At 41.4% G+C, this 24502-nt stretch overlaps 1 protein-coding gene across 5 annotated transcripts in view; it reads left to right on the top strand.

Moving 5' to 3' along the window:
• The window catches only part of ncor1 (nuclear receptor corepressor 1), an 83376-nt gene extending 60979 nt beyond the window's left edge, over positions 1-22397 (top strand). For 3 of the 5 annotated variants that reach the window (XM_033637806.2, XM_033637791.2, XM_078172371.1), the window contains 23 exons: positions 1767-1933; positions 3990-4104; positions 5836-5921; positions 6054-6222; positions 6314-6439; positions 6528-6611; positions 6695-6942; positions 7216-7522; positions 9255-9479; positions 9680-9880; positions 10283-10432; positions 12561-12761; positions 12905-13040; positions 14709-15178; positions 16030-16146; positions 16516-16664; positions 17460-17674; positions 17764-17907; positions 18367-18512; positions 18751-18804; positions 18903-19106; positions 19200-19376; positions 20738-22397. In XM_033637806.2, the coding sequence (XP_033493697.2) occupies positions 1767-1933; positions 3990-4104; positions 5836-5921; positions 6054-6222; positions 6314-6439; positions 6528-6611; positions 6695-6942; positions 7216-7522; positions 9255-9479; positions 9680-9880; positions 10283-10432; positions 12561-12761; positions 12905-13040; positions 14709-15178; positions 16030-16146; positions 16516-16664; positions 17460-17674; positions 17764-17907; positions 18367-18512; positions 18751-18804; positions 18903-19106; positions 19200-19376; positions 20738-20934 (4088 nt within the window). In that variant the 3' untranslated portion in view covers positions 20935-22397. The remainder of the gene's footprint in view (positions 1-1766; positions 1934-3989; positions 4105-5835; positions 5922-6053; positions 6223-6313; positions 6440-6527; positions 6612-6694; positions 6943-7215; positions 7523-9254; positions 9480-9679; positions 9881-10282; positions 10433-12560; positions 12762-12904; positions 13041-14708; positions 15179-16029; positions 16147-16515; positions 16665-17459; positions 17675-17763; positions 17908-18366; positions 18513-18750; positions 18805-18902; positions 19107-19199; positions 19377-20737) is intronic. The other 2 variants (XM_078172370.1, XM_078172369.1) reach the window with 1 other exon arrangement.
• The last annotated feature ends 2105 nt before the right edge of the window (positions 22398-24502 follow it).

Below are 24502 nucleotides of genomic sequence, written 5' to 3'. Positions count from 1 at the left end.
TCACTTCCCTGTGTCCCTCAGTAAAAATAAGCTCAAAGCAAAGACAGCATGCTTATCACTGGAAATTATTCTCTGGAATTATACATGTCCAGTGTCGCCCACAGAGGTTTTTGCGGCTTTGTGAACGCAGCATGTTCTTTTCCTCAGCAGCTGCTTGTGGAGTTTTGAGTCGCGGGTTGGATGACACCATCCAGTAAGAACTGTCAAGATTAGATGGATGGATGGAAGGCACAGGTGCTGCATGCAGACCCAGTGCAATGAACAGTGTGGCCTTCTCGAATGCTTTGTGACAGTAATACTGTCGTGTGTCTAGTTTCTAACCTTCTTTTATCAATTTTATTATTTGTTTATTTTTATCACACACTCTTGATTTATCTGGTCTTAGCCTATGTTCAATGTTTTTATTGCTGTTCCTGTTACTTTTTGTCTCCATAAAGCACTTTGTAACTGTGTTTTGAAAAGTGCTATACAAATAAATTTCATTATTATTGAAGTTTATTAAGTTGAAAGTGTGGAGCAGTGAATAACCGAACGATACATTCCAACAGAGCACCTGGTCCAGCTCCAAAATTAGAAAATCAAAATGTGGCTGCAGATATTTTAATCGTGGCATATCCTGCATGTCAGTATAGTGATCACTTCCATTTCGCCAAGAAAAAATACACTTAATATCTTTGAATTCACTCAAAGTTTTCACTACATACACGGTATTATGTGAGGCAGACATGGATGTAAACAACTGACCGGTTAACGGAGGCAAACAACCACAAGGTGGAAATTCTAGCACAGATGTTTATAGAATTCTATATTGATACTAGAGCAAAGAGATGTATGAGGGGGAACAGGAGTGGGGTCAACATTATGAACAAGTTTGATCCAGCTGGCAATTTAGTTTCCCATTATTTTATAGATCTGTATTCATTTACTTTATTTACAGAATTATGGTTCAAGGATAGCAACAAGTTCTTGCTTCAGCTTTAAGAAGGCAAAAGGGTGTAGTCCACCAAACCAGGGTGCACGGAAATTCCCTGTGAAAATGTCTGTTGCTGTTGTCGATGTGGAAATGGATTTTCTCTTAAAGATTGACTGTTGTTGTTTGTCATTTGGGGCAGACCTATTTCTCGTGCCCTGACAAATGAGGGTTTTGTCCCCGACGATGAACCGCAGCATGAATGTTAATGTTTGACGCACAGTCCCCCTGCGTAGAGGATTTATAAATCTGTCATGGAGCTGCTTGTTTTCGTGTCTGTCCCTGTGTGAGCCAGCAGGATGATGACGTCCGTGCGCGCCGGAGGAGCTCTCACACATCCATTTGCATTTTTGATTTTGTAGAGTGCGGCGCATGAGGCATGCTGCCTGCGTGGAGGTTACCCCCGGTCTTCTGCTTGTGTGTTGCGATCCATTTCGTCTACTCAGCTTTCCCAGGAGACGGTAATGCAGACAGCAGGCGTGGGCCAAGGTTACCTCAAGTTGAGGACAGGCTATTAACTGAGGTCTTCAGTGCTTACCTCACCACTCACTGGAGTCTGTCTGAATAAAGCTGAATATTTTATCACCCAGTCTTTGATGGGAAATGGAGCTTAATGGAACCCTGATGTTGGGTGGGTTGAAGCTGTGGCGTCTGGCAGGCGAAACATTTGTAGGTTACTGTGTGAGCTGATGTTAGTTGTTTTGTGAGTTCTTAATACTTTGCTGTTTAGGGGTCTAATGTCCGAATTTTGGCCAGTAAGCAACATCTCTGATTATTTTCTCATACTCCCCACCAGTCCTCCATCCTGCCCCCAACCAGCTGGTCCAGAGTATGCCAGATGGAGTCCGCGTGACATTCAGCAGACCCAGTCGACCTCCCAACATTCCCTCTCCTCCTCCACTCATTCCAACCACCAAGCCCACGGACAAGCCCTCCTTCATCCAAGGAGGCTCCATCTCCCAGGTAAGACGCCGAAGGGGGTGATGGCAGCGGAGCAACCCTCTTCTTACTTACACCAGCAAGGACAAACCGTAAAGTAGAGTTCCCATAGATCCCTAAAAAGTCTTAAAAGGTGTTGAATTTATTTATCTAAAAATAATAGGATTAAAACATTTTAAATTAGTCTTTCAAAAGTCTTAAAAATGCTATGACAAGGAAAGTAAAATCTCATAAAAATTGGCAACAATAATTGGATTTAAAATACATGAAGAATCAGCTCTGAAAATGTTTTATGAGAAAGAAAATGCAGTCAACACATTTGTTAGAGCTGAAGGATTCACACAGTTTGTTTTGGTGAGTAACAACGAATACAAACAACTTTTGTGTGTTTACAAGAAAATTCCAGAGAGCTCCATTTAGTCATCAGTTTCATCCGTCACTCAGAAAGAACACATCTGGGTTTGATGATGAGATGTTTTTCCACAACAGACAATCTGACACACCAAATAATCTTCTATAAATCACTTACCTACATTTTATTTACCAATATATTAAAGTGTTTTCTCCAGTGTGTCAAATTATAGCATCCTGATGGGATGCATCTTCTTGTAAGTTATTCTGTCACAAATAAATGACCCAAGGAGTTGTAGTAACATTATAAACAGCGTCCAAATTTTAAGATAATAAGGTTTTTACTTCTGAAAAATGAGCAGTTTTTATTTTCATAAAAAAAATCTGGTTAATCCAAAAACAAAGCAAGTGAATGCATTATGCCTCCACAGTAATGGATGCAGGTCTTCTTTTGAGTATAATTTTTTAGATATTTATTTTTTCAGTCTGTCAACAGTGAAGAGAATCTTCAAATAACTGTAAACAATTTCTCATCTATTTTAATCTTGCAAGGAAAAACGATTCTTTGTTCGAACATTAGATGCACTTTTTTCAAATTCAAATATACAGCTTGCTGACTCTCATTACATGAGCAACTTTTTTTCAATAGCTCAGCCCTGCAGAAATGGAACCAGCTCAACTGGTACTGCTTGACAAATTATCTCAAGTATTTTTGAAGGGCTGAACCAGCTCTCTGAGGTGCTGTGATCCAAGGCTGCAACTAACAACTTCTTTCATTATCAACAAATCTGTTGCCTATTTTCTCGACTAATCATTTGGTCTTACATTTGAGAACTTGCTACCATCAAATGTTTGCTGTTTTTTCTCAAACTAAAACGGCTCACCTATTATTGAGATAACTGCAAATTTTCTTTCGATCAACTAATCTAGGGCTCAACAATACGGAATAAAATGCCATATCAGCATCATCTCTGTTGAGATATGCACGTGTAGTACCAAATGACAGTAAAGTTCATCTTTGTTGTTAATTGATAACCACTAATAAATATAAAAATATGTGTAGGGGAAAGTAAAAATTGATTTCAGGAAGTAGATTTACTGTATGACCCACTTGCCCTAACAGGCAACTGGAAAAAAAGTTTACGTTGAACGGTGCCAACAAATAAATGACTAATTGTTGCAGCTCTTTTGGGATCTTGTATCAATGAAAGGGTTCAGTTATATCAGAATTAATATATAAACATATACCCTGTCTTGTTAAAAAATGCTATACAATATTTAAGTTTGTTAAGTTTATTAAGTGTGAAAATGTTTCGGAAGGAGTCTCAGTTTCCTAGTTCAGCCTATAAGGGTCAGTCTATATCTTTTACCTTACCTTTAATAATTAGGAAAAACATAACAGTTTTAGAGCATTAATTCCAGATTACCCATGTACAGATTGTTTGTGAGAATATTAAAATCATTAAAGTCACTCAAGAAAATATTTTCCCTAACAAACCCGTGTCACGTGTGTCGTAGCGCTTACAAGCAACTAGGCCGTTGTAAAAGGTGTTTTAGTCAGGGGAAATTGAGACTTTCCTTCGCTGTTATTTGCTGTTATCTTATTATATACCAAAGTTTATGACTGAATAACTGAAACATATAAAAGACTATCAACATCCTTTGACGCTACTCTCTTGTTTTTGTGAACACAGTGACCTGACCTTGATCTTTGTTCCTGTTTTTCCAGGGAACTCCTGGCACATACCTGCCATCCCACGCTGTCTATGGGCCAGAGGGGACTAAGAGCACCGTGGGCTCCATCTCTCTGGGTCTGCCTCGGCACCAGGATCCTAACAAACCTGGTAGGAAAGCACACCATCACATCACTAGGAGTAGGCTCCTATGCAGCTTTAGACATTAAGTCCCAACCCCACCTAGTTTAACGACACCTCTGAGGGATAACTGTGTTGTGAAGGCCATAAGGTTTCACCTCGCTACTCCATGACATTTACTGAAGCAAGCTTTTATTATATAATGGACGTCAGTGTTCAAACATATTGAACTAGATGGATCAGTAATGGCACACTTAAAATCTCCTGCATGTTTTTTGCCCGTTGTTGTGATGACATAAAAGTGAAGTTGTCAAAATTCATCCATCCATCCATCCATAAAGACAGACAGAACACAGCAATTTGAATAACATTTTAGAGAAGCTACAGAGTTTTTAACTGTTTATGAAACAGTCTCAAATTGATGCCTATACCTGACCTACATAAGCAAACAAGTCCATCAGTGAGAAGACACTGATATAAGATATTATAATTATTTATACATACTTATTCTTAATGCCTGTGCCCGGGTCTGATTCCCCACCAAATTAGACTTAACTATTTACGGCAAGCAGACAGGAAGAGTTTATGTTTACATTTTCCCAGGCAAAGTTTGGCAGTGAAAGTAGTATTAAAAATAAGTTGTGTCTTTCTTTCACTTGCTTCCAAAACACATGTGACAACCAGGTCAAGATCTTTGAGACATGAGGAGGTGGCACTCATGGAAACACTACCACTTTTGTCCACAGGGGCCACCAAAATCAACACAAATCCAAAATCGCTTGTAGTTTCTTTAATTTAAGATCACATGAATCCTGTCAACCTGGGTTGTGTTCACATTTTGGGAAGGACTCACTGTCCTTGAACCTGAACTGCTGTTGTTACTGCTCTAGTTTTGAAGCTGTAATCATTGTATTGAATTTTAATTATGCACTTACACTTCGTGGTAGGGCATGGTTCTACTTCTAGACTCGCTCTGTTTGGGTTTTCCTTTTAGTAAACGTTGTGTGTATAGTACCTGGTACTCTGTTTTTGGTAACACTTCAGTCAAGGTTCCAAGCAAGCTGAGTCGATACTAGAAGGTGCAGTTAAACTGATTGGTCAGAGAGAATCGTTACCACCATGACACAGGACCTCCAGCACAAACCCATCATTTTTAAATAGCCTAACTACCGTCAGTATTGACCGCAATATTTTTATTAACTTGACCCAGATTTTAAAAATGGCAGCCCCTTAAATTGCCCCGTACAAGTATGTGCAGACATTCTGTTTGTGGTTGCCAATGAAAGGATTCAACAAGTGTTACTTTGATGACGATGTCATCAGTTCGCATCCCTGTGACAATCAGCTAAGAATCCCGCCTATAATGACTGGGTGCTGTCTGCAGGGGAAAACAAAATGGAGAAAATGACTTAGCCCCAGTGAGTGAGTCGAGTCGAACCATGCAGGGTCGATGTACCATGCCCGTCATCGGCCACTGAGCCAAACATTTTGATTTTGATGTAAGAGCCCCAGCTCCTCCCATCCATTTCTTGGTCTGTCCACACTGATTTATCTACCAGAAGAAATGTAGGCTGCTTTTTGGATTTACTTGTACCATAGTTAATCGTCTAAATTTGTCGCTGCCATCTTGAAGATTTGCCACCATCACTGATCAGTTTCCGCTTGTGACAAAGCAGCATGCCAAGTACATTATTGACCACCTTCATCACGACAAGATGACACCAAGCACTCATGACTCAACTCTCTTTCTTACTTCTCCAGGAGCTGCAGTTCCTTCCATGCAGGATGGCAGAGGCAACCCAGCGAAGATGGGCGAGGGTCTGGCTATGAGTGGATCAATCACTCAGGTAATAAATGGATAAAGTGATATTTCTTTTTAGGGTAGTTATGATCGAAACCTAAATAGATAAATGACCTTAATTGGTCACATATTTGAGGGGTATGTGTTTTTGCTTATATCTTTTCTGGAAAATCCATAGGGCACCCCTGCCCTGCCCCAGTCCAGCATTGCTGCCGACCTCCTGAAGGGCACAATCACAAAGTTGGCCACAGAGGATCTGAGCAGCCCAGACAAGGCGAGGGGAGAGCAGCTGTCTAAAGGTCACGTCATCTATGAAGGCAAGAGTGGTCACATCCTCTCCTATGATGGTAAGTGCTGTGATCATTGATAAACCAAATGATTAATGAGTATTCCTTTACCAAGCACACAAACGTGATTGGTATTTTTCATGTCCAAAAGCTATCAAGAACCCCAGAGAAAACACCCGCAGCCCCAGAACAGGCCATGAGCTGAAACGCACTTACGACATGATGGAGGGACCCATGGGCAGGGGACACCCTGGCAGGGAAGGAGCTCCATTCGAAGGTATTGTTTGTGTGTTAATGAGCACTGTGTGCCCTGGATTATTTGCTCTGTATCAGGAGAATGATAGTTTGGGTTGTTTGTTCCTCAGGGTTGATTAGCAGAGCCTTGCCAAGAGAAGGGCTACATGGAGACTCTAAGGAAAGACCACTGATCACAGGATCCATCATGCAAGGTAGCTAATCGTGCCACATTGACAGAAATCACTCACTGTTACTATTGGCATCGAATAATGTAAAACACTTAAAATCTTTCCAGGGACACCTAGAACTGCTGCAGGGAGTTATGAAGAAGCCATGAAATATGGAAAACAGATAAAGCGGGAGAGCCCACCGATCCGCTCCTTCGAAGGGGGTATCGGCAAGGGCAAGCCCTACGAGGTCAATACTATCAAAGAGATGGGACGCTCCATTCACGAAATCCCCAGACAAGATCAGTCTGGCCAAGACATCTGCAAGACACCTGACATGTCGGACAGGAGGGTGATGGAGGGCTCCATGTCTCAGGTAAGACCATTTTAAAGGACAGACCTGAACTTTTTGCACTTACTACCACCATGCCAGAACTTCAGTAGTCGATACCAATACCAGTGAAATTCCACAATTCTAGATACCCGATTTAGTGCCATGGTTAACTATAAATCCCATGTGCCTAAACATCTCTGCTAAAACCCATGCAGTCTGTGTTGTGGTGAAGTCGAGCACTATGAATTAGACAGAGTTGACAGTTCAGTGTGTCGATGATGATCGACCTGTTGTTGCTTTCATTTCACCCTCCAGATTCACCCTCTCAACCAGTCCGCAATCAAGCACAATGTCAAGTCCCTAATCACCAGTCCCAGTAAGCTCCCTCACAGCATGCCCCAGCTCGAAGCCATGGAACGAGCCAAATACGAGGACAGCAAGTCGGTACGCCACACTGTGGTCAACTCCACCGGCTCTGTCCTGCGCTCCACACATCAGGAGGCCGGCAAATCCCAGCTTAGCCCGAGCATGTACGAGGACGCCAACGCTCGCAGGACCCCTGTCAACTACAGCACCAATCCTTCGTCCAGAGGATCACCCATGCTGGGACGTGCACCAGAGGGTATATTTATCATTTTATTCACAAACTGTGGAACGTCATGTTCTCAGCCATTCATTACATGTCCAGTGCTATAATTACAACAATTATATTGTTAGATAAAATTGAATTAGACATTTATCCAGCTAAACCAGGTCATCTCATCCTCAAAGAAAGGACTGACTGTGACTTTTGTTGCAAAGAAACACTCATAGCTGCAAGCGTGTAAGTCTTCTTGCTTTACGTCAGCACTTCTAATGTATGATGATCAGTTAATGACCACATCAAACCTCCACAGGGGTTTAAAAGACAAATATCACTGTTTATTTAAGAAGTTTCCTTGTGACATATCTGCATGCTGACTACTAAACAGAGATGGTGTAGATTAGGTTAAGGAAGATAAAGGAAGTTTTAGGGCTGTACCCAAATATTCGGATATTCGAATATTCGTTTCTATGGGTAGGTATTCCTTATGAAAATTTGGTATTCGATATTCGTTTTTTTATTTACTTTTTTTTTAACATATTTTTTTGGTGCTAAATGTAGTCTTTGTTGTTGGTAAATGTAGGTTATCAATAAAAATCAAAACTTTTAAATTGCATTGTTAAAAATGTGAAAATATAGTATCGCCTACCAACGGAGCTTGTGTGCACGGCACGCTTGAGTGCATCCGTCTGAGGCTGTGGATCAATGCCAAGTTTTACCACTTTATCACTATTCCCTCTAACTTGTAGCTGTTTTTTCGTTATCTTTTGAATTTAATATGAATTATGGAACTGTTTTTGTCAACGTTTGTTTCCCCCGTTTTGTACAATAAATTGTTTAAAGTTTCAACAAGTTTTTTTGGAGTGCGAGACACAAGTGTGTTTTGAAAACGGCCGCGGACTGTCACCTGCTCAACGCATCAGTACCTTCGGATGCCATGACAGTAATAGATTATAGATTGTAATAATAATGTCAAAATATCATTTACAGACCGATTTAACAGACGATCACTGCTGCCCGACCCGCAGGTCCATTTGCAGGTTCCGCAGGTTACAGGTCGACCCGCGCATCACTACTCAGCTCAGTCTATAAAGGCTGTACACAACAGTAGACATTATATTCTATTCAGGCCGGCAGAACCAGCAGCGCGTCGGCTCTACAGTGCACGGCACTGCTGATTAACCATTTTATTGCAGCACAGAGTGTCTGCCAGCAACCAATTACTTGCAGAGGCTTCCTACAACTTGTTTCAACGGTTCCGATTTAATCAGAAGACAAATTAAACAGGATGACTAGCCAATGTGAAAATCAAAAGAAAGCATAGAATAATGTGCTGAAGGAGACTGTTGTGCCATCACATTTTTTTGTGGTTTGAGAGCAAAGATCCGGTCGCTGCTATGCAAAACTCCGCAATACAGTTAGGTCCGGAAAAAAACCCCGGAGTCCGCAGGTTCAGTGTTAATGAGGTTTTTACAGGGAGCCTATAAAGAAAACTGATCCCATTTATAGAAGCGTTTCTGTTAATTGATTGGTTAAATATCCTGATATAATAACATTAGTGCCACCCAAGTACACTGTGTTCAGGCTCAGAAATAATAAAATGTTTTGGTTAATGCTAAAAAATGTGTGCTATCCTACTTTTTTCTAAGTAGAGACTTGATCAGGAATCATTAAAGGAATTGATAAAGGACCAGATCGATGAGCACAAGTGATAATGGCACTGGTATCAATAAAAACTCATCAATTCCCATTCCTCTTCCTCTTTCCAAAGGTGTAATGAGCTCTGCAAAATCTGCTGCACACGAACGAAAGAGTGCCATGACCCCGACACAGAGGGACAGCGTCCCGGCCAAGTCCCCAGTGTCAGGTGGTGACCCTGTAGCCTCGCACAGCCCCTTCGACCCCCATCACCGGCCTGTTGTTCCTGGGGAGGTGTACCGACCCCACCTGCCTCCGCATCTCGACCCCAGCCTCTTCCACAGAGTGCTGGATCCTGGTACGGTGTTTAAATCCTCTCCTCTGTTTCCACCGTAACTAGAAACAGACTTGATACTGACGAAAACAACTCGGGCCCTCTAATTCATAAGCATGACATGTCTGGGATCTTTTTCAGCTGTTGACGTCAGCAGTTGCGATCATTATCTGCGAGCCGTCTGTTCAAGTTTTGTTTTGTTTTCTCTCTCCTGCTGTCTACAGCAGCGTTCATGTTCCCTAGGCAGCCGTCCCCGACAGGCTACCACAACACCTACCAGCTGTACACCATGGAGAACACACGGCAGACAATCCTCAACGACTATATCACTTCCCAGCAGATGCAAGTCATTCGACCTGACATGGCACGAGGGTTGTCACCACGGGAACAGCCCGTCGCTATCCCTTATACAGCTGGAGCTCGAGGTATGGACCTCCGCCAGCTCACCTGCCACAACAGGCGGGGGAGAGGCTGTAGTATGCAGACTGTGTGCTTGTGTGAAGTAGTGGCTACCTTTTCCAGACGCCCAGAAGCAAATGACCTGGTCAAATTTAGCTGCTCTTTATATTGGGGCTGCAAATGATTCGGCTACTGCTCAATTCATCGATTGGGTACAGTCATCTAAATCTCCATTTGCTGAGTGGTTGCCTCTTACAAGTTGACCACTATTCCACTCCGTTTGCAGCCCTGTTGCTAACTTATCAATCTGTATTTGGGAGCACTAACAGTTGAAGGTGATGGGTTACAGCTAAGGTATTCATACATTCAGAAATTGATGGATCGGTTCTTGTTGCTCACCGTTGGCCCTTTGCTTCTGTCTGTAAAAGGGATTATTGATCTAGCCCAGATGCCTCCAACTATCCTGTTGCCTCACCCTGGGGGAACAGGTACTCCCACTTTGGAACGCATCGCCTACCTCCCCGGAGCTCAGCCCCCTTTCCCTCCTAGGGCTTTCAACCCAACCTCCATATCGTCAGGTGAGGACCCCTCCCTTCCCCATCCCTACACGTGTTCCCTTATCTTCCCTACTGCCACGATCTCCATGTTCCCTCACACCTCTGTCAGAGTGCAGCCCTGACCCGGCCTGAGGTGTCAAAGGTCAGTTCTGCCTGTCCAGTGATGGATCAAGTTTCTGCAATCACACTGGGAGGGATTTCTCACAACACTGTCGAAATGTTGCATGTTAAAGTGATGGTTGGGTTTTTTTTCTTTTTTGAAGTGGGGTTGTATAAGGTACTTATCCATAGTCAGTGTAATATTTTCATCGCTTCACCTGACCATCACACAGCCCTTTTCAGTGGCGAACTGAAGCCTTTTTCAAAGCCACCAGACTCCTTTTCACTAAAACAGTAATTTCACCTTGCAGAGCACAGGAGCTGCTGGTCTACCTCTGCCTCGATGGGTTTGTTTGTTTTTGTTATTGCCGACTAACCCTTAAAAACACCAAAGAAACAAACTACAAACTAACCAGCAACTCCAATGTTTTGCGAGGTAAAATTGCTGGTTTCGTCAAAGGAGTCTAGTGGCTTTGAAGAGAGCGATATAATAACTTCAGGTACCTGTTGGAAGGGGCTGTCTGACTCCAAGGTAAAGCAGTGAAAGTATTCTGATACTGATTTACTGCTGCCCCCCTTCTAAAGCAGTGTGTTGCTTAGCTTAGAGGTGTTACTTCTACCTGCTTCTCTAAACTGGAGGCGTGCCGACCGCTATCCACTGTAGATAATACACTGACAATGGATAAATACCTCATACAACCCCACTTGAAAAAAAAATCCAAATTATCCCTTTAATAGAGTGATTTTCTTTTTCACCCAAAGAAATTGTGTTCCTCAGGAGATCATTTCAGGGGCACAAAAATGTGAAATAAATTGTTTTGACCCCACTCATCTTTGAATGGTTAGGTTCATGTTTGCAGCTGAATATCTGAAACGCCTCGTACTTGTTAGTGTGGCCGCCACAATTACTTGAAATAACATCAAAATTGCAATATGGCCGAGTGCAATATTCACATCACAGGAGCTGCAGTGTTTTGTTTTTTTTTAAAGGTAAAAATGTGTCACAACATACAATTATGAATAAAGCATTGTGGTGCTATGGAGATGCCACAGCCTACAAATCATATTCCAGACACAAGGTAACACACTGGTTGCAGAAATCACATCGTCATTATTATTATTTATTTAATTTTTTTCAGTGAAAATGGATTGCAAAAATGATGATATTCACTAAAATTGCGACTCATATCGCTGTCAAAGTAATTGCAATATTAGTTTTTTGTCTTATCTAAATTCAAAACTCTTGTAACACATAGAAATTATTAGAATTAGAAAACACTTTTGATGACATTTGATAGACTCAATCGTTTTCAATTCCATACTGAAATGCAATATTCAGTTAAGATCAAGATTGCCTTAAAAATACTTTGACGCAGTTTAAAGGTATTATGAATATTTTAAGTTTATATGGATCTAAAGCAGCAGCACTGTAATGAACCCTGGGTGGTCTGTTGCACTCATGGTTTGTCTGAAATGGTAAATATGGTGTTATTATTGGTAAATAAATGGCTTAATGAATAAATTGAGATACATAGAATAATATTAAAAATATATGTAGTTATTAATGAATTGATAAAATGTGACATAAATTGATATTACAGTTTGAATTTGCTTCTTCATGTATTTACCTTTGTGTTAATTCCCCTATTTATTACCCTTCCTATCTAATTTTATTTATTGTATCATTTTTTTGAATGTATCTATTTATTGGTGATCAGTTGTAAATTTTATTTTTTAAACGTATTTATTTATTTTAATTAATTAATTTATTAATTGTTTCATTTATTTAAATGATTAATTCCTTTATTATTTTTGGTACACAAATGCCATATGAATTTATTTATCAAGTCATTTATTTATTTTTGATTTTGCTGGCTTCCATCCTCCATATAATCTTACCATGACTGTGCTATGATAAATCTGTAAGTTGCAGGCAAGGCCACATGGTTCAGATCTCCAAAGGAAGCCTGATTCATCCAGCTGAGACCCTTTGAGTCGTGTGTTTGTATAAATCCTGTGTGTGTGTGATGTCTGTCGTTGTTGTCCTCAGGCCACCCAGCCCACCTTGCTGCTGCAGCTGCTGCCAGTGCAGAGAGGGAACGGGAGAGGGAGCGTGACCACCGGGAGCAGCAGGAGAAGGAGAGAGAAAAGGAGAGGGAAAGGGAGCAGCGAGAGAGGGAGAGGGAACGGGAACGGGAGCGGGAAATGCGAGAACGAGAGCGGGAGAGAACTAATGAATACATCCGTGGAGGTGAGGTCTTATGTTGTTTAAAAAGTTGTGTTAAAGCTGTCTGCTGTCGTGAGTGTTAGCACATGCTCTTGGACACTTTGTTTTGAAATCCACTGTGACAATGTGTGTGTGTGTGTGTGTGTGTGTGTGTGTGTGTGTATCAGGTGTCCAAGAGCAACCAGGCCGGCCAGGGAGTCGAGGTTATCTGCACTCTCCTTCTCCCTCGCTCAGGACGCAGGATGTAGTGGTTCAGCAGCGACCAAGCATCTTCCAGGGCAAGAGTGTCATCACGTCTCTAATGTAAGTTTGAACCTGGTCTAACACTGCATGTCCATCAGTTCACTGGACATGTTCCCTTTCAATTGTGAAGAGAATTTTAAGCTCATTTTTATAAAGTCACAAGTTGGTGGTATAGGCTGCTCGTTACGCATGGCTGTCAATGCCAGTGAACAGAGAGGAAGAGGTAGAGGTTTCAAACCAGAAACAAAACAAGTCACCTTGGCCATCTGGCTTTCTACAAGAGAAACACAGAAAGAGGTCTTTAGGACTTTGTTTCAGTTGGCAAGTTTTTGTTTCGTGCCGTCCAGAGGCAAAGACAAATCGTGTTGTTATGGGAATATTCGGGAAGACATGCCAGCGGAAACAGCTGATTAGTCATGTTAGTTAAATTGTCACTACATCAGAACTTATTCTGCAAAGGATTTTCTATATCAGCTCTTTTTTGACAAACGCAAAAGCCACCTGGAGCGAGTGTCAGAACTTTCAAATCTTGCCTTCCTTACAGCCTTTCCGTTGCAATACTTCAAAATGCAAATAAGATGTAGCGACACCTGCGAGCTAGTTCAGGCGGTCAACTCAAGCTGCACTGATTCATACACACACGTCATACGTCACTCCCCATATCTCACCTACAAATCACACCCTCCCAATTTGGCGGTCTATTTAAGCTGCAAAATCTCCCCAGCTCTCTCTTTGCGTTGTCTATGCAGCTGCTGTCCTGCATCAGTACTGCCGCTCACTGTTTCAGCTCCACCTCCACCCCAGCATCCACCTGCAGGCTCTGGCTAAGGGGTAGGGATAGACTGATATGGATTTTTTAGGGCCGATGCCAATACCGATTTTTTTTCCATCACCCTTAGCCGATGACCGATTATAGACTGCCGATTTTCTTGAGCCAATATTTGGGGCCGATACTGCTTTTGCTCCCTCAATTTACATAAAAAAAAATGACACAATGATAACAAATATTACAGGTCTCAAGTTTAAAATAAGAAACATTTATTGAACAGTAAAAAATACTAAAACAAGATGGAAAGTTGAGGTAGAACAGGTAGATTATTATTATTATTATTATTATTATACATTCAAATAAAAAAAAGAGTTCAGTGCTCTTAAATCTTCCAGTAATGTCTTATATAAATAATAATAAATATAATAAATAAACAAATATTTAAGCTGAAGCATGAATAAAACAACAACTACTGTACACAGTAGGATTCAACAGCTTTGTTCAACTTAACCACATACTTTCAAATGAAAAAAAGTGCCAGGGAAAAATAAATCCACGAACCCACACGCGTATCGGCCGATACCGATACAAGTAAAAAACTCAAATATCGGCCCGTTATATCGGCCGGCCGATGTATCGGTCTATCCTTACTAAGGGGGACAATATTTAATCATCACTTCCCAATATCTCATGTAAACATATCTGTGGCGAGCGATGAGGCCGGAGTCTAGATGCCAAAGACGCACTTATGACAACACATACATGTCTGTTCATATGTGCATTGAGGTTGTCCCTCAGTTTATATGCATGTTTAGGTTTTGGGCAGCAGTGTGTGTGCGTGTGTCAGTTATCTCTATATTAACAGTCTGAGCATTAGTCGTACAAACCAGATGTCTTTTAACCGTTTCCATCTTTCAGGAAACGTGGTTGATGCCTTCATTTCTTTATTTCCTCTTCAGGCCTCATTCAGCAGCAGCGACAGCAGCAGCACAGAGTAGCTCTCGCTACAGCACTGCAGCTGACGCTCTGGCTGCTCTGGTGGACGCTGCAGCCTCTGCGCCACAAATGGATGTGGCCAAGGTGAAAGAGGGAAAGCATGAACGGGACGAGGAAATGGCGGCGGCTCGACGAGCAGCCAGCCTCTCCGAACAGCAGCAGCAGCAGGAGGCAGAGAGGCGATCCATGCAGTCACCATATGGTGCTATGTCTCTGCCAGGGGGTAAACCCCATCCAGTGTACTCTGAGGGCCCCGGAGTTAAGGATAAAGGCCCTCAAACCTCGAAGTCCCGCATTGAAGAGGAGCTTCGGACTCGTGGAAAGACGACCATCACGGCTGCTAACTTCATCGATGTCATCATCACGCGGCAGATAGCTTCGGACAAAGACTCACGAGAGCGAGGCTCTCAGAGCTCTGACTCGTCAAGCAGCTGTGAGTGTGCGGGCAGCACATGAGTGTACTGCAACACAGTGACCTCATCAGTTAGCTGAGAGGTCAAACACACATATATGGAGGATGAAAAATGACATCAATAATAAATTGTATAAATACAGGAATAAATGGATAAAAGAATAAATAAATGCTAAAATAAAAATACAAAAAATACAGAAATACATTTTTTTTTTTATTAAAAAAAACAACAACAAATTTTTATCACCCTTTTATTTATGAAGTTTTATTTATTTATGCATTCATATATATTTCAATGGCTATTTATTTATTTATTGTTTTTTATTTATGCATTTTTTATTTTCTCTATTTATTAGGGCTTTTTTAAAATTGTCTTATTAATTTATGTCCTTATTTATTTATTTATTTATACATTTATTTATTTCCTTATTTTATTCATACATTTATTTAATTATATTCTTATTCAATTATTCCTGTATTTATTTGTATTTTTATTTATTTACTTACTAATTTTCATTTTAGGTTTTTTATTTCTGTATTTATTTGGGCTTTTATGTATTTTCTAAGTCCTACATTTATTCATACATCCCTATTCTTTTATTTCTGTGTTAATGATACATTTATTTATTTATTTCCCTATTTATTCCTGTATTTTTTTGTATATTTGTTCATTTATTTATTTATCTATTTATTCCTGCATTTATTCATATATTTATTTATTGATACTTATTGATAGTCATTTGTCATCCACCATACACATATGAGTTAAACCTTAAATATAATTTTGACACAGAGTAGATCGTGACCAAACCTTAAGACTGTGCCCTTTTTCTGAGCATAGATGGTAACTCTTATTTATACTTGTTGTTCAGTGTCATCCAGTCGATACGACAACACCGGTGGAGGAGCCATTGAGGTGATTAGTCCTGCTAGTTCCCCAGTCCAACCCCAACAGGACAAACCCGAGGAAGGGCAACAACAGGCAGCAGGTATGAACGCACCAACTCAGTTTGAGCATATAATATTTTGGAGTAAACTGTTATAATGTTTTAGCTTATTCAAAGATTGTTTCAAAGATGACATGTAACAGATTTGGCTATGAAGGCTAAATTTAGCTTCTTGGCAAGTGGAGTAAACATACCATAACTTACATGACTTCACCCACTGACCTCGTAATTTGAGACTGTCAGACACCATTCCTCTGCACCAGTCTGGTCACGAGACTCCACTTGATGTTATTTCTGTCATCTGCAAACAAATGTAGAGCATGTGCTGTTGGGATTCGGTGTATTTGCTCCTCCCTGTCCTATTGCTCTCTCCAAAACAACAACGCTCTGTCCCTTGTCAACCTTCACCAGCTGGCATGCGGGCCTATGACATGAGTCGTTACCGGCCATCAGGGGAGCCACCACAGCCCAGTCCCCAGCAGCCCCCCTCGTCCCAGTCTGACAGCTACTCCCAGGTCCCCAAGACTCACCGGGTCATGACCTTGGCAGACCACATTTCGGTAGGACATGCTAAAGAATCCGTTTTTTCTCTTATCCTTTTGTTATTCTTTTTTTTTTTTACTGTAAATTGTAATTTTATTCATTTTTTAAATTATTTATTACTTGTGTTTTTTGTGTCACTGGTGCGTCTCTATTTAATTAATTTTTATGTTTATTCATGTATTTTTTTACTTAATTATTATTTATTGTTTGTTTTCTTTTTCATTTTTGTTTTAATTTTTGTTAATTATCTTTTTACTGTTACTATTTTATTTCTATTTATTTATTATTATTTCATAATATATAATTTAATATGTATATTTTCTCATAATTTTTATTTTTATTACTATCTGTCTCAATATCTTATCCATTATTATACATTTTTAATATAAATTATATATATATTTTTTTTATTAATTGACTTCTACTTATTATATTAATATTATTTATTTCCCTATTACTATCTCTTTTAATTCTTTCATTTCATTTTTATTTTATATATGTATTTATTTTCATTATTATTATTATTATTATTAAGTCTTTTTTACTTTTTTTTTTTAGCACTATATCTCTCCATGTATAGCATTTCTCACTTGTGTCTATTTATTTGTCTGGAAATTGGCATTGAAACTTAGACACTAAACTACTAATTCATGTATGTCCTGAAAATGTCAAACAAAGGGGGGAAAAGGGAAAAGAAATGCCAAAATAATTTTAAAAAAGTAATACTAGAACATACATATACTAGAATTACCATGTACATGAACCCATCATCGCTAACTAACCTGTCCTTGCGGTCTCTCCCCACCTTGCAGCATATCATAACGCAGGACTTCGCACGCAATCAGGACCCACCTGTCTCCTCCTCAGCTTCGGCCACATTCCAGAGTGTGGGGCCACCCGTGTCCTCATCAGGGCGAGCCAAGGTGCCCAGCCGCTACAGTCCTGAGAATCAGGTCCAGGCCCCACACCACCAGAGACCCTCCAGCAGAGTTTCCCCAGAAAATGCCCCTGACAAACCCAGAGCCAGGTGCGTGGCCCAACCCTGAAATAATAACAGTGAGTCTAATTTATGACTTGTCATCTGTCTAACATTTGTTTCTCTGCTCGCTGTGTTAGGCCTGGTAAATCTCCAGAGAGAGGCGGCAGGCAGATGGAGAACTATGAGCCCATCTCTCCACCACAGAGCTACCAAGGCATGGACAAACAGGATGCTGGCGGACCCCCACCCCAGAGGCGAGAGGCCGACAACTCCGAGATCAGGTATGAAATCTTCACAGTTTGGATACATAATGTGCCGCATTTCCACTGCATGGTTTGGATAAACTCAACTCACTTTTGGTACCAGGTCCTTGGCTCTATTTCACTCTCTACTGCAGATAAGTACCCCGTTAGCATAGGCGGGATTCCCATCTGATCGCCATAGCAATGCTGCGTTAAACTGACTCTATTAAACGATCCGTAGCACATCATCTAAAGTGCATTGCACAGTGCATTTAGCAAACAGCGATTTCACTCAAACTCAGTTCTCTCTTAGCGCTCTGACATTTGATGTCTGACTTTATTACACTGTAAATTAGTTTCTTGTTTGGATGCCAGCCGGCCGAACCTTCCTCCCTGTCAGCAGTTATTTGATATCCCGGTGGAATTCAAAGTGCCAAGACCTTGTTCCCTGGGTTTCCCCTTCGCTGTTTGACTCTTTACCCTTTTGTCTGGTTCAAGGAGTGACTCGCGGTCCCCGGGGAGCGTCAGCTACCTGCCGTCCTTCTTCACCAAGCTGGAGAACACCTCGCCGATGGTGCAATCCAAGAAGCAGGAGATCTTTCGTAAGTTGAACTCCACCTCTGGTGTCGGTGATTCTGATGTTGGTAAGTGGGTCTTCTCTTGTCCTCTCCCTTCATACTAACATGCACGCGTCAGGTGATAGAGCTAACTGTTGTTACATGTGTGTGCATGTGAGACATTTGTGTGTAATTCATTTATTCCTTCTGATGTTTCACTCTAATTAGCCGTGCGATAACGTTGGAGCAACCTTACTTACTGTATCATGTTTAACTTGTCATGTCACACATTTAGTTTTTTCAACAGCTAAAAATTGTTTTTCAGGAAACGCACAACCAGGCACAGAGATCTTCAACTTGCCTGCTGTTACCAGCTCCAGTAAGTAGCAGCTAAACTCGCTCAGACACTTCACAGTTCAGTCTAGATGAGTCTAGTTTTTTTTTTTTTTCCTCACTGTGTTTTGTTGTGATTTTTAGGCAGCATCAACCCCAGGAATCACTCATTTAGTGATCCAGCTAGTAACCTGGGCCTGGAGGACATCATCCGCAAAGCCTTGATGGGCAACTTGGAGGAGAGACAGGACGAACACCAGGGAGGACTCGGGGCACAGTGTGCCATCAACAACACACCCGGCTCAGGCAGCGATGCCCGCCAGGAGGCCAACCCGTCACCCAGTATGGGTAGGTGCAGATTACATTCCCAAAATGTCCAGAAGGGATGTTATGTTTAACATTGTTGCTGATTTACACACTCTGTCCTGTTTGAATCCGCAGGGAAGCAGAAGCAGGGCAAAGCCAACAGCCGGAAATCCAAGTCACCTAACCTAGGTCAGGCCTACGCTGGAGGGGAGCGTCCCTCTTCAGTGTCCTCCGTCCACTCCGAGGGAGATTATCACAGACAGGCCCAAGCCCAACCCCAGTGGAGCTGGGAAGACCGACCTTCTTCCACAGGTGAGCTGTCCAGCCTCTACTGTCCGTGTCTATAAGGACTGTAATGGGCTGTGTATTTAGGGGGTCAGTCCAGCGCACACAGAATACATGATGTGTAGATTGTAAGACAGTATGTGGGGGTTTGTTTCTAACGGTGTTAGAAGTGTTTGTTTCGCCGTTCTGTACGCTGTTATCAACATATGCTGAGCTTAGCAAAACAAGTGGATTGCCATGCGAGTCAGTCACATTATGGCGAGTGCAAATGAAACCATAGAGCTCGAGGACCTGCCTGTGCGTTCCAGGTTAGCTACAGCAGCAACGGAAAGAGAGTTGTGTATAAGACGAGGACGATGTGTCAACTCTGCTCCACCTTTGTAGGGGATGTGAATGGAAACACATCTAACATGCGCTAACACATATTTAATGGCACCAGGATGATCAATGTTTGGGGCCTTTGAATGATAGGATATAGCCAAGTAGGGCTGGGTGGTGTATCGATTTTTTTCAATATCGATATATTTTCAAGCAAGATATAGATTTAGACAACGCCGTTTGTATCGACATAGGGTCAAGCTGCGCCACATAATGCATACCAGTGTTCATCTCTCCTCTGTCACACTCTCCGCACAGCTCCACCCACTCACTCACTCACAGTTTCTCCATCAAAACGCAGAGAGACACAGAGCTTCTCCTCTGTTTAATCGTTTAATCTGTCCATCTGTTCATCTGTGATGAATAAAGTTACCGCAGCAGCACATGTACCATACTGTGGGCCTTTTCCTCTGCAACTTCTAGCCGCGTACAGTCTAGCCATGCTGCGCCGATTTGTGTTTCTGTTATCAGTTTAGATGCGCGGTGTCAGGCCGAGCTGCGCACCTTCTCCGGAGTAGGTCCAAAAGCCAAGCCGCCTGCACTCAAGCAGCTATTTATACAATAACTTCATTTATTGCTGTACTGATGTTAGAGTTAGTGTTTGTTGCTTCAAAAGCCGCTAATACCGTTCTGCAAGCTGCGGCCTGCATTGTATGTCATCAATCTAAATGCAGTCCCTGATTGGCTGCTTACGTTGTCAACTACGATGTTAATCCCTTACTGGTCTTGATTTTAGTTTCTGGAAAGTGTTTGGGGCGGCACCGAGGCCAAACTGATACAGGGAGCGAAACAAAATGTTGAGGTCACATCATAAGGATTGTCTTTGCTATCTCGGTATCTTTTCTGCTGTGCTTTTCTTTTCACCCTGCTGTGTTGAACTCGCATTGAACCGTGCTTTTGTGTACCGTTACACCCCTGGTGTCTCCAAAAACTGTCTCCTGGTAAAGTCAAAGACAGAACTACCTGAAGAAAACTAATATTTTCATTTTTTCTTCTCCTTCTCTGTCCAGGATCCATGCAGTTCCCTTACAACCCTCTGACCATGCGCATACTGAGCAACACGCCACCCACCTCCATAGCTTCCCCCTCCATACAGAGCCAGCAACAGCAGCAGCAGCAACAGCAGCCTCCAGCTGGAGCCCCACAGCGCGTGTGGCAGTCCCTGCTGTCAGAGCAATACGAGACCCTGTCTGACAGCGACGACTGAGCCCTGCGTGCTACATCACCAGAAAAGAGGCCTGCGCTGAGTCTTTCCACCCCCCTCTCCCAGAACTATCCTCGCTCACTGGCGAGTGCGTCGAGTAGATTGGGGTGGTGTCCTTTTTTTTCTTTTTGTTTTCTCGGTGCTATGGCGCCCCCTGGCTGTGAGCTGAGAGTACAAGCAGCAGCCTGTGACAGGCAGGGCTCTCCAGAACGAGACTGGCTTTGGTCTGGAAGCACTCACCCAGCCTGTTGGGGAAATAAAACTCAACGGAGGGGACGGCATGAGCTATAGCAAAGATGAAGAACTTCATATGTAAAAAGAAACGACATAAGAGACTATTTCTGATTTTTTTTTTTTTTTTTGATTTCTGTAAAGATATACCTTGTCTTTAAGAAAATCATTGTATGTAAATAGAGTAACCTTTTGCAGTGTTTTTCTTAACTTGATTATTTCTTATTTTAATGTCGCTTTTAAATTGATCCACTTTAAATGGGAAGAGTCGGGGTGTAATCTTTAGTATCGCAGTTGGTCTCTCCCAGATCACCCCACCTGACCCCCACACGTGACCTGACACCCACTCACATATTTTTACCACAGCAACGCTGAGAGAGACTGGACCTTTTTGGTTTGTACTTGACCAGGTGAGTGGAGCACAGAGATCGTGCCACCCACCCCCACCCCCCCACCCACCTGCGCGCCATCCACCAAGCACCACCAGAGCCTGAACATCGTGGACATTCGAGGATGAAACATTTCAAACAGCAGTGATATTTGATGCCTGTCTTCGCCACACAGTGGAGGTGATGCATGGATTGTAACTATCAGTCGGTAGAGGTAACTTCTCACCCCGTTCAAGACGAAGAAATGTCTTCAAAACAAGTTGAGAACACTGGTGTCATAGCAGAAAGTCTGATATAAGCTTGCCAGAAAAAGATATCCTTATGACTACTCCTGGACCCCGTCTGAATAATGAAAGTGAGCCAATGTTTTATTTTTTTGTTTTGTTTTTTTTTCAATAGAGCTGACCATGGTGTGTCACATGTAGCTGTGTCTCTCTGCAGTTTCCAACCTGTCCAGAATGATCTGCTCTGCAATGTTGTCATGGTAAAAAAAATATATAGTATGTCAGGTTTTGCCATGCCTTGTGACTTGAGAAAGAAAGGCAGCTTTAACTAATTTTCTCAGAGATTTACGTTGGTGTTTGATGTTTGTATTTGTTTCTTTAGTCCCTCTTCTTTTTTCTTTTTCTTTTTTTTTTTTGATACTGTCCTGACAAAAATCTGAACTCTGTAAATTGTCTTTCCATTACACAAAAGACAAAACTAACCAAACATAAAGAATGGTCTGCACCATTGTTGCACTTTTTTGCTTTGTAGCTTTTGACAAAAAAAAGCATACTACCTGCTGTGTAACTTATTCAACCTCCAGCACAGGAGTATACTAAGATGTGCTTTAACTTTTTCCCCACCACTCACAGAAATCTGGATGTTTTGACTTCCTGTCTTTTCTTGTAGCTGGTACATCTTTTTTTTTTTTTTTTTTTTTGTTTGTAGTGTGACTCTTTGCATCACAGTTACAGTTTTAAGTGTTTGGTACAGTTAAATGTTTTAGGAGTTTGCTGTCATGGTGATTCAAAACCATGACCACTTAATCTCTGCTTTCATTGTGTCAATCAACAGGCTTTGAATATGAATTATTATAGGTCAACTTCATAAATGGCAGTAACGTTCCTTTGCAAGTATGTGGAAAAAACAAACATATTCTGGCTTTCACTTTGCTCAGTTAACAAAATCCATCTGCTCTAAACTTTCCTCCTTTCGTTTTTGATTTTGAATCATTTTGTCATAGCACATTTTTATTTTCTGTCATTTTCAACATCTTCGTTATTCATCCTGTCTTGGACGGGATGTTATGTGTTTACAAAGGCAATGACAAAAAAAAAAGAAAAAGAAAAAAAAAGTTTACAAACTTGAATCTTAAAGAAATCCGACATGAAGCCGAAAAAGAATTGGAGCATCTTTTCAGCTCTCTATCAAACACACACACACACACACACACACACACACACACACACACACACACACACAGTGGTGACTTTATTTTGACTTGAAAACCCGTGTATCCTATGATGTTGAAATGCAATGTTTGTATCGCACAATGTCTCTTAGTAGGCTATTACAAGAGTTCAGACCAATCAAATAAAGTGGATCAGTTCTCCACAATTGAAAATGTGTCGCTTCTTAACAGGTGTGCCGTCGATTTATTGACTACTGTGGTTTTATTTTTGGTAGGTGTGTGATGGTCATAATTGTCCTCCGCTAAGTTTTACAGAAGCTCTTCAGGCTCATTTTTATTTGTGAAGATGCAATAGAAATTTTCAAATTTATGGTTTCAGCAATTGCAACTTGTGGTGTATAGAAAACAAATTATATATAAAAAGGAGCAGTTAAATTGGTTTTGCTGCATCCTCATTTCTGCTGTGCTCAGGTTAACCTTTTAACCCAGATGGAAACTACAAAAAAGACACACACACATCCCAGTGCGATGAGCTCTGAGGCCCAGATCCCAATGTCCCTCCTGAAGTCTTCGGCCCTGAACCCTTAGGGACTTTGCTGACGTCACCCGGCAAATGTTTGAGTGCAAGAAACTGCAAGGGCAAAAAACTGTGTAAATAGCAATGGGACAGGATTTTTAAATTCTAATTTACCTTCTTCACAGCCAAGGCACTCCAGGGGTCAGTCCCTGAGCTTTGTCTTACAGGCTCTTGCCTCACAAAGTGGATGAAAGGTAATATACCCTGAGCACCCATGTGTTTCATTTTCACAGCACTTTGAATTGTGGGTAATTCCCTCAGACAAAGTCTGCCGAAATGCATCTTGGCGGAAAGTGTGTACAAAGGGCTCCAAACGTCTGTGGGCGAGCCATCGTGCACTTGATGATCTGATAGCAAGACAGCCCTAAGTCCTCACACACTTTGCAAGAATGTGCGTTTAAGTCTGTGAGTGTGGAGATTAGGATTGAGCAATATTAAATACCAATGATGGATATACAAGCACACATGACATACCACACCTGTTACAAACAGTCAACATCAAATAGTAGTAAGAAAATACATAATATAAGAAGTACATACTCCCAATAGCATATCAAGGCTATATATAGAAAAGGTACATAAAGGAAAAGACCATACATACAAACATGTACACATAAATGCCTTCAGCTAAATAGCCGTCAATTATACTAAATGTATATTACAAGCACATGTGATACACCACCCCTGTTGTAAAATCATCAGTCAAACACACACCATTTCACCAGTGTTCACAGGTGTAAGGGTGTTTCTCAATAATTGACAACAGCCTAGACCAAGTGAACAAGAAAAACATGGGGGAAAAAAACAAGAAAACTCAAGCTCCTCACACAATAAAGGCTATTTACAAGATTATTTACAAAAAATGTTGATCTTATGAATGAACACATTGCCTTGCAGCTTTCATAAATGGTGAAACAGTTTCAATTTAAGCTCAGTGTTGGGAATAATGGCTTTGAACACTCTTGACGAGGGTCCAGG

Source organism: Epinephelus lanceolatus, chromosome 11 (genome assembly GCF_041903045.1).
Source record: "Epinephelus lanceolatus isolate andai-2023 chromosome 11, ASM4190304v1, whole genome shotgun sequence".
Lineage (NCBI taxonomy): Eukaryota > Metazoa > Chordata > Actinopteri > Perciformes > Serranidae > Epinephelus > Epinephelus lanceolatus.
The sequence above is the reverse complement of the archived record's forward strand: the minus strand, read 5'-3'. Positions and strand labels throughout refer to the sequence as shown.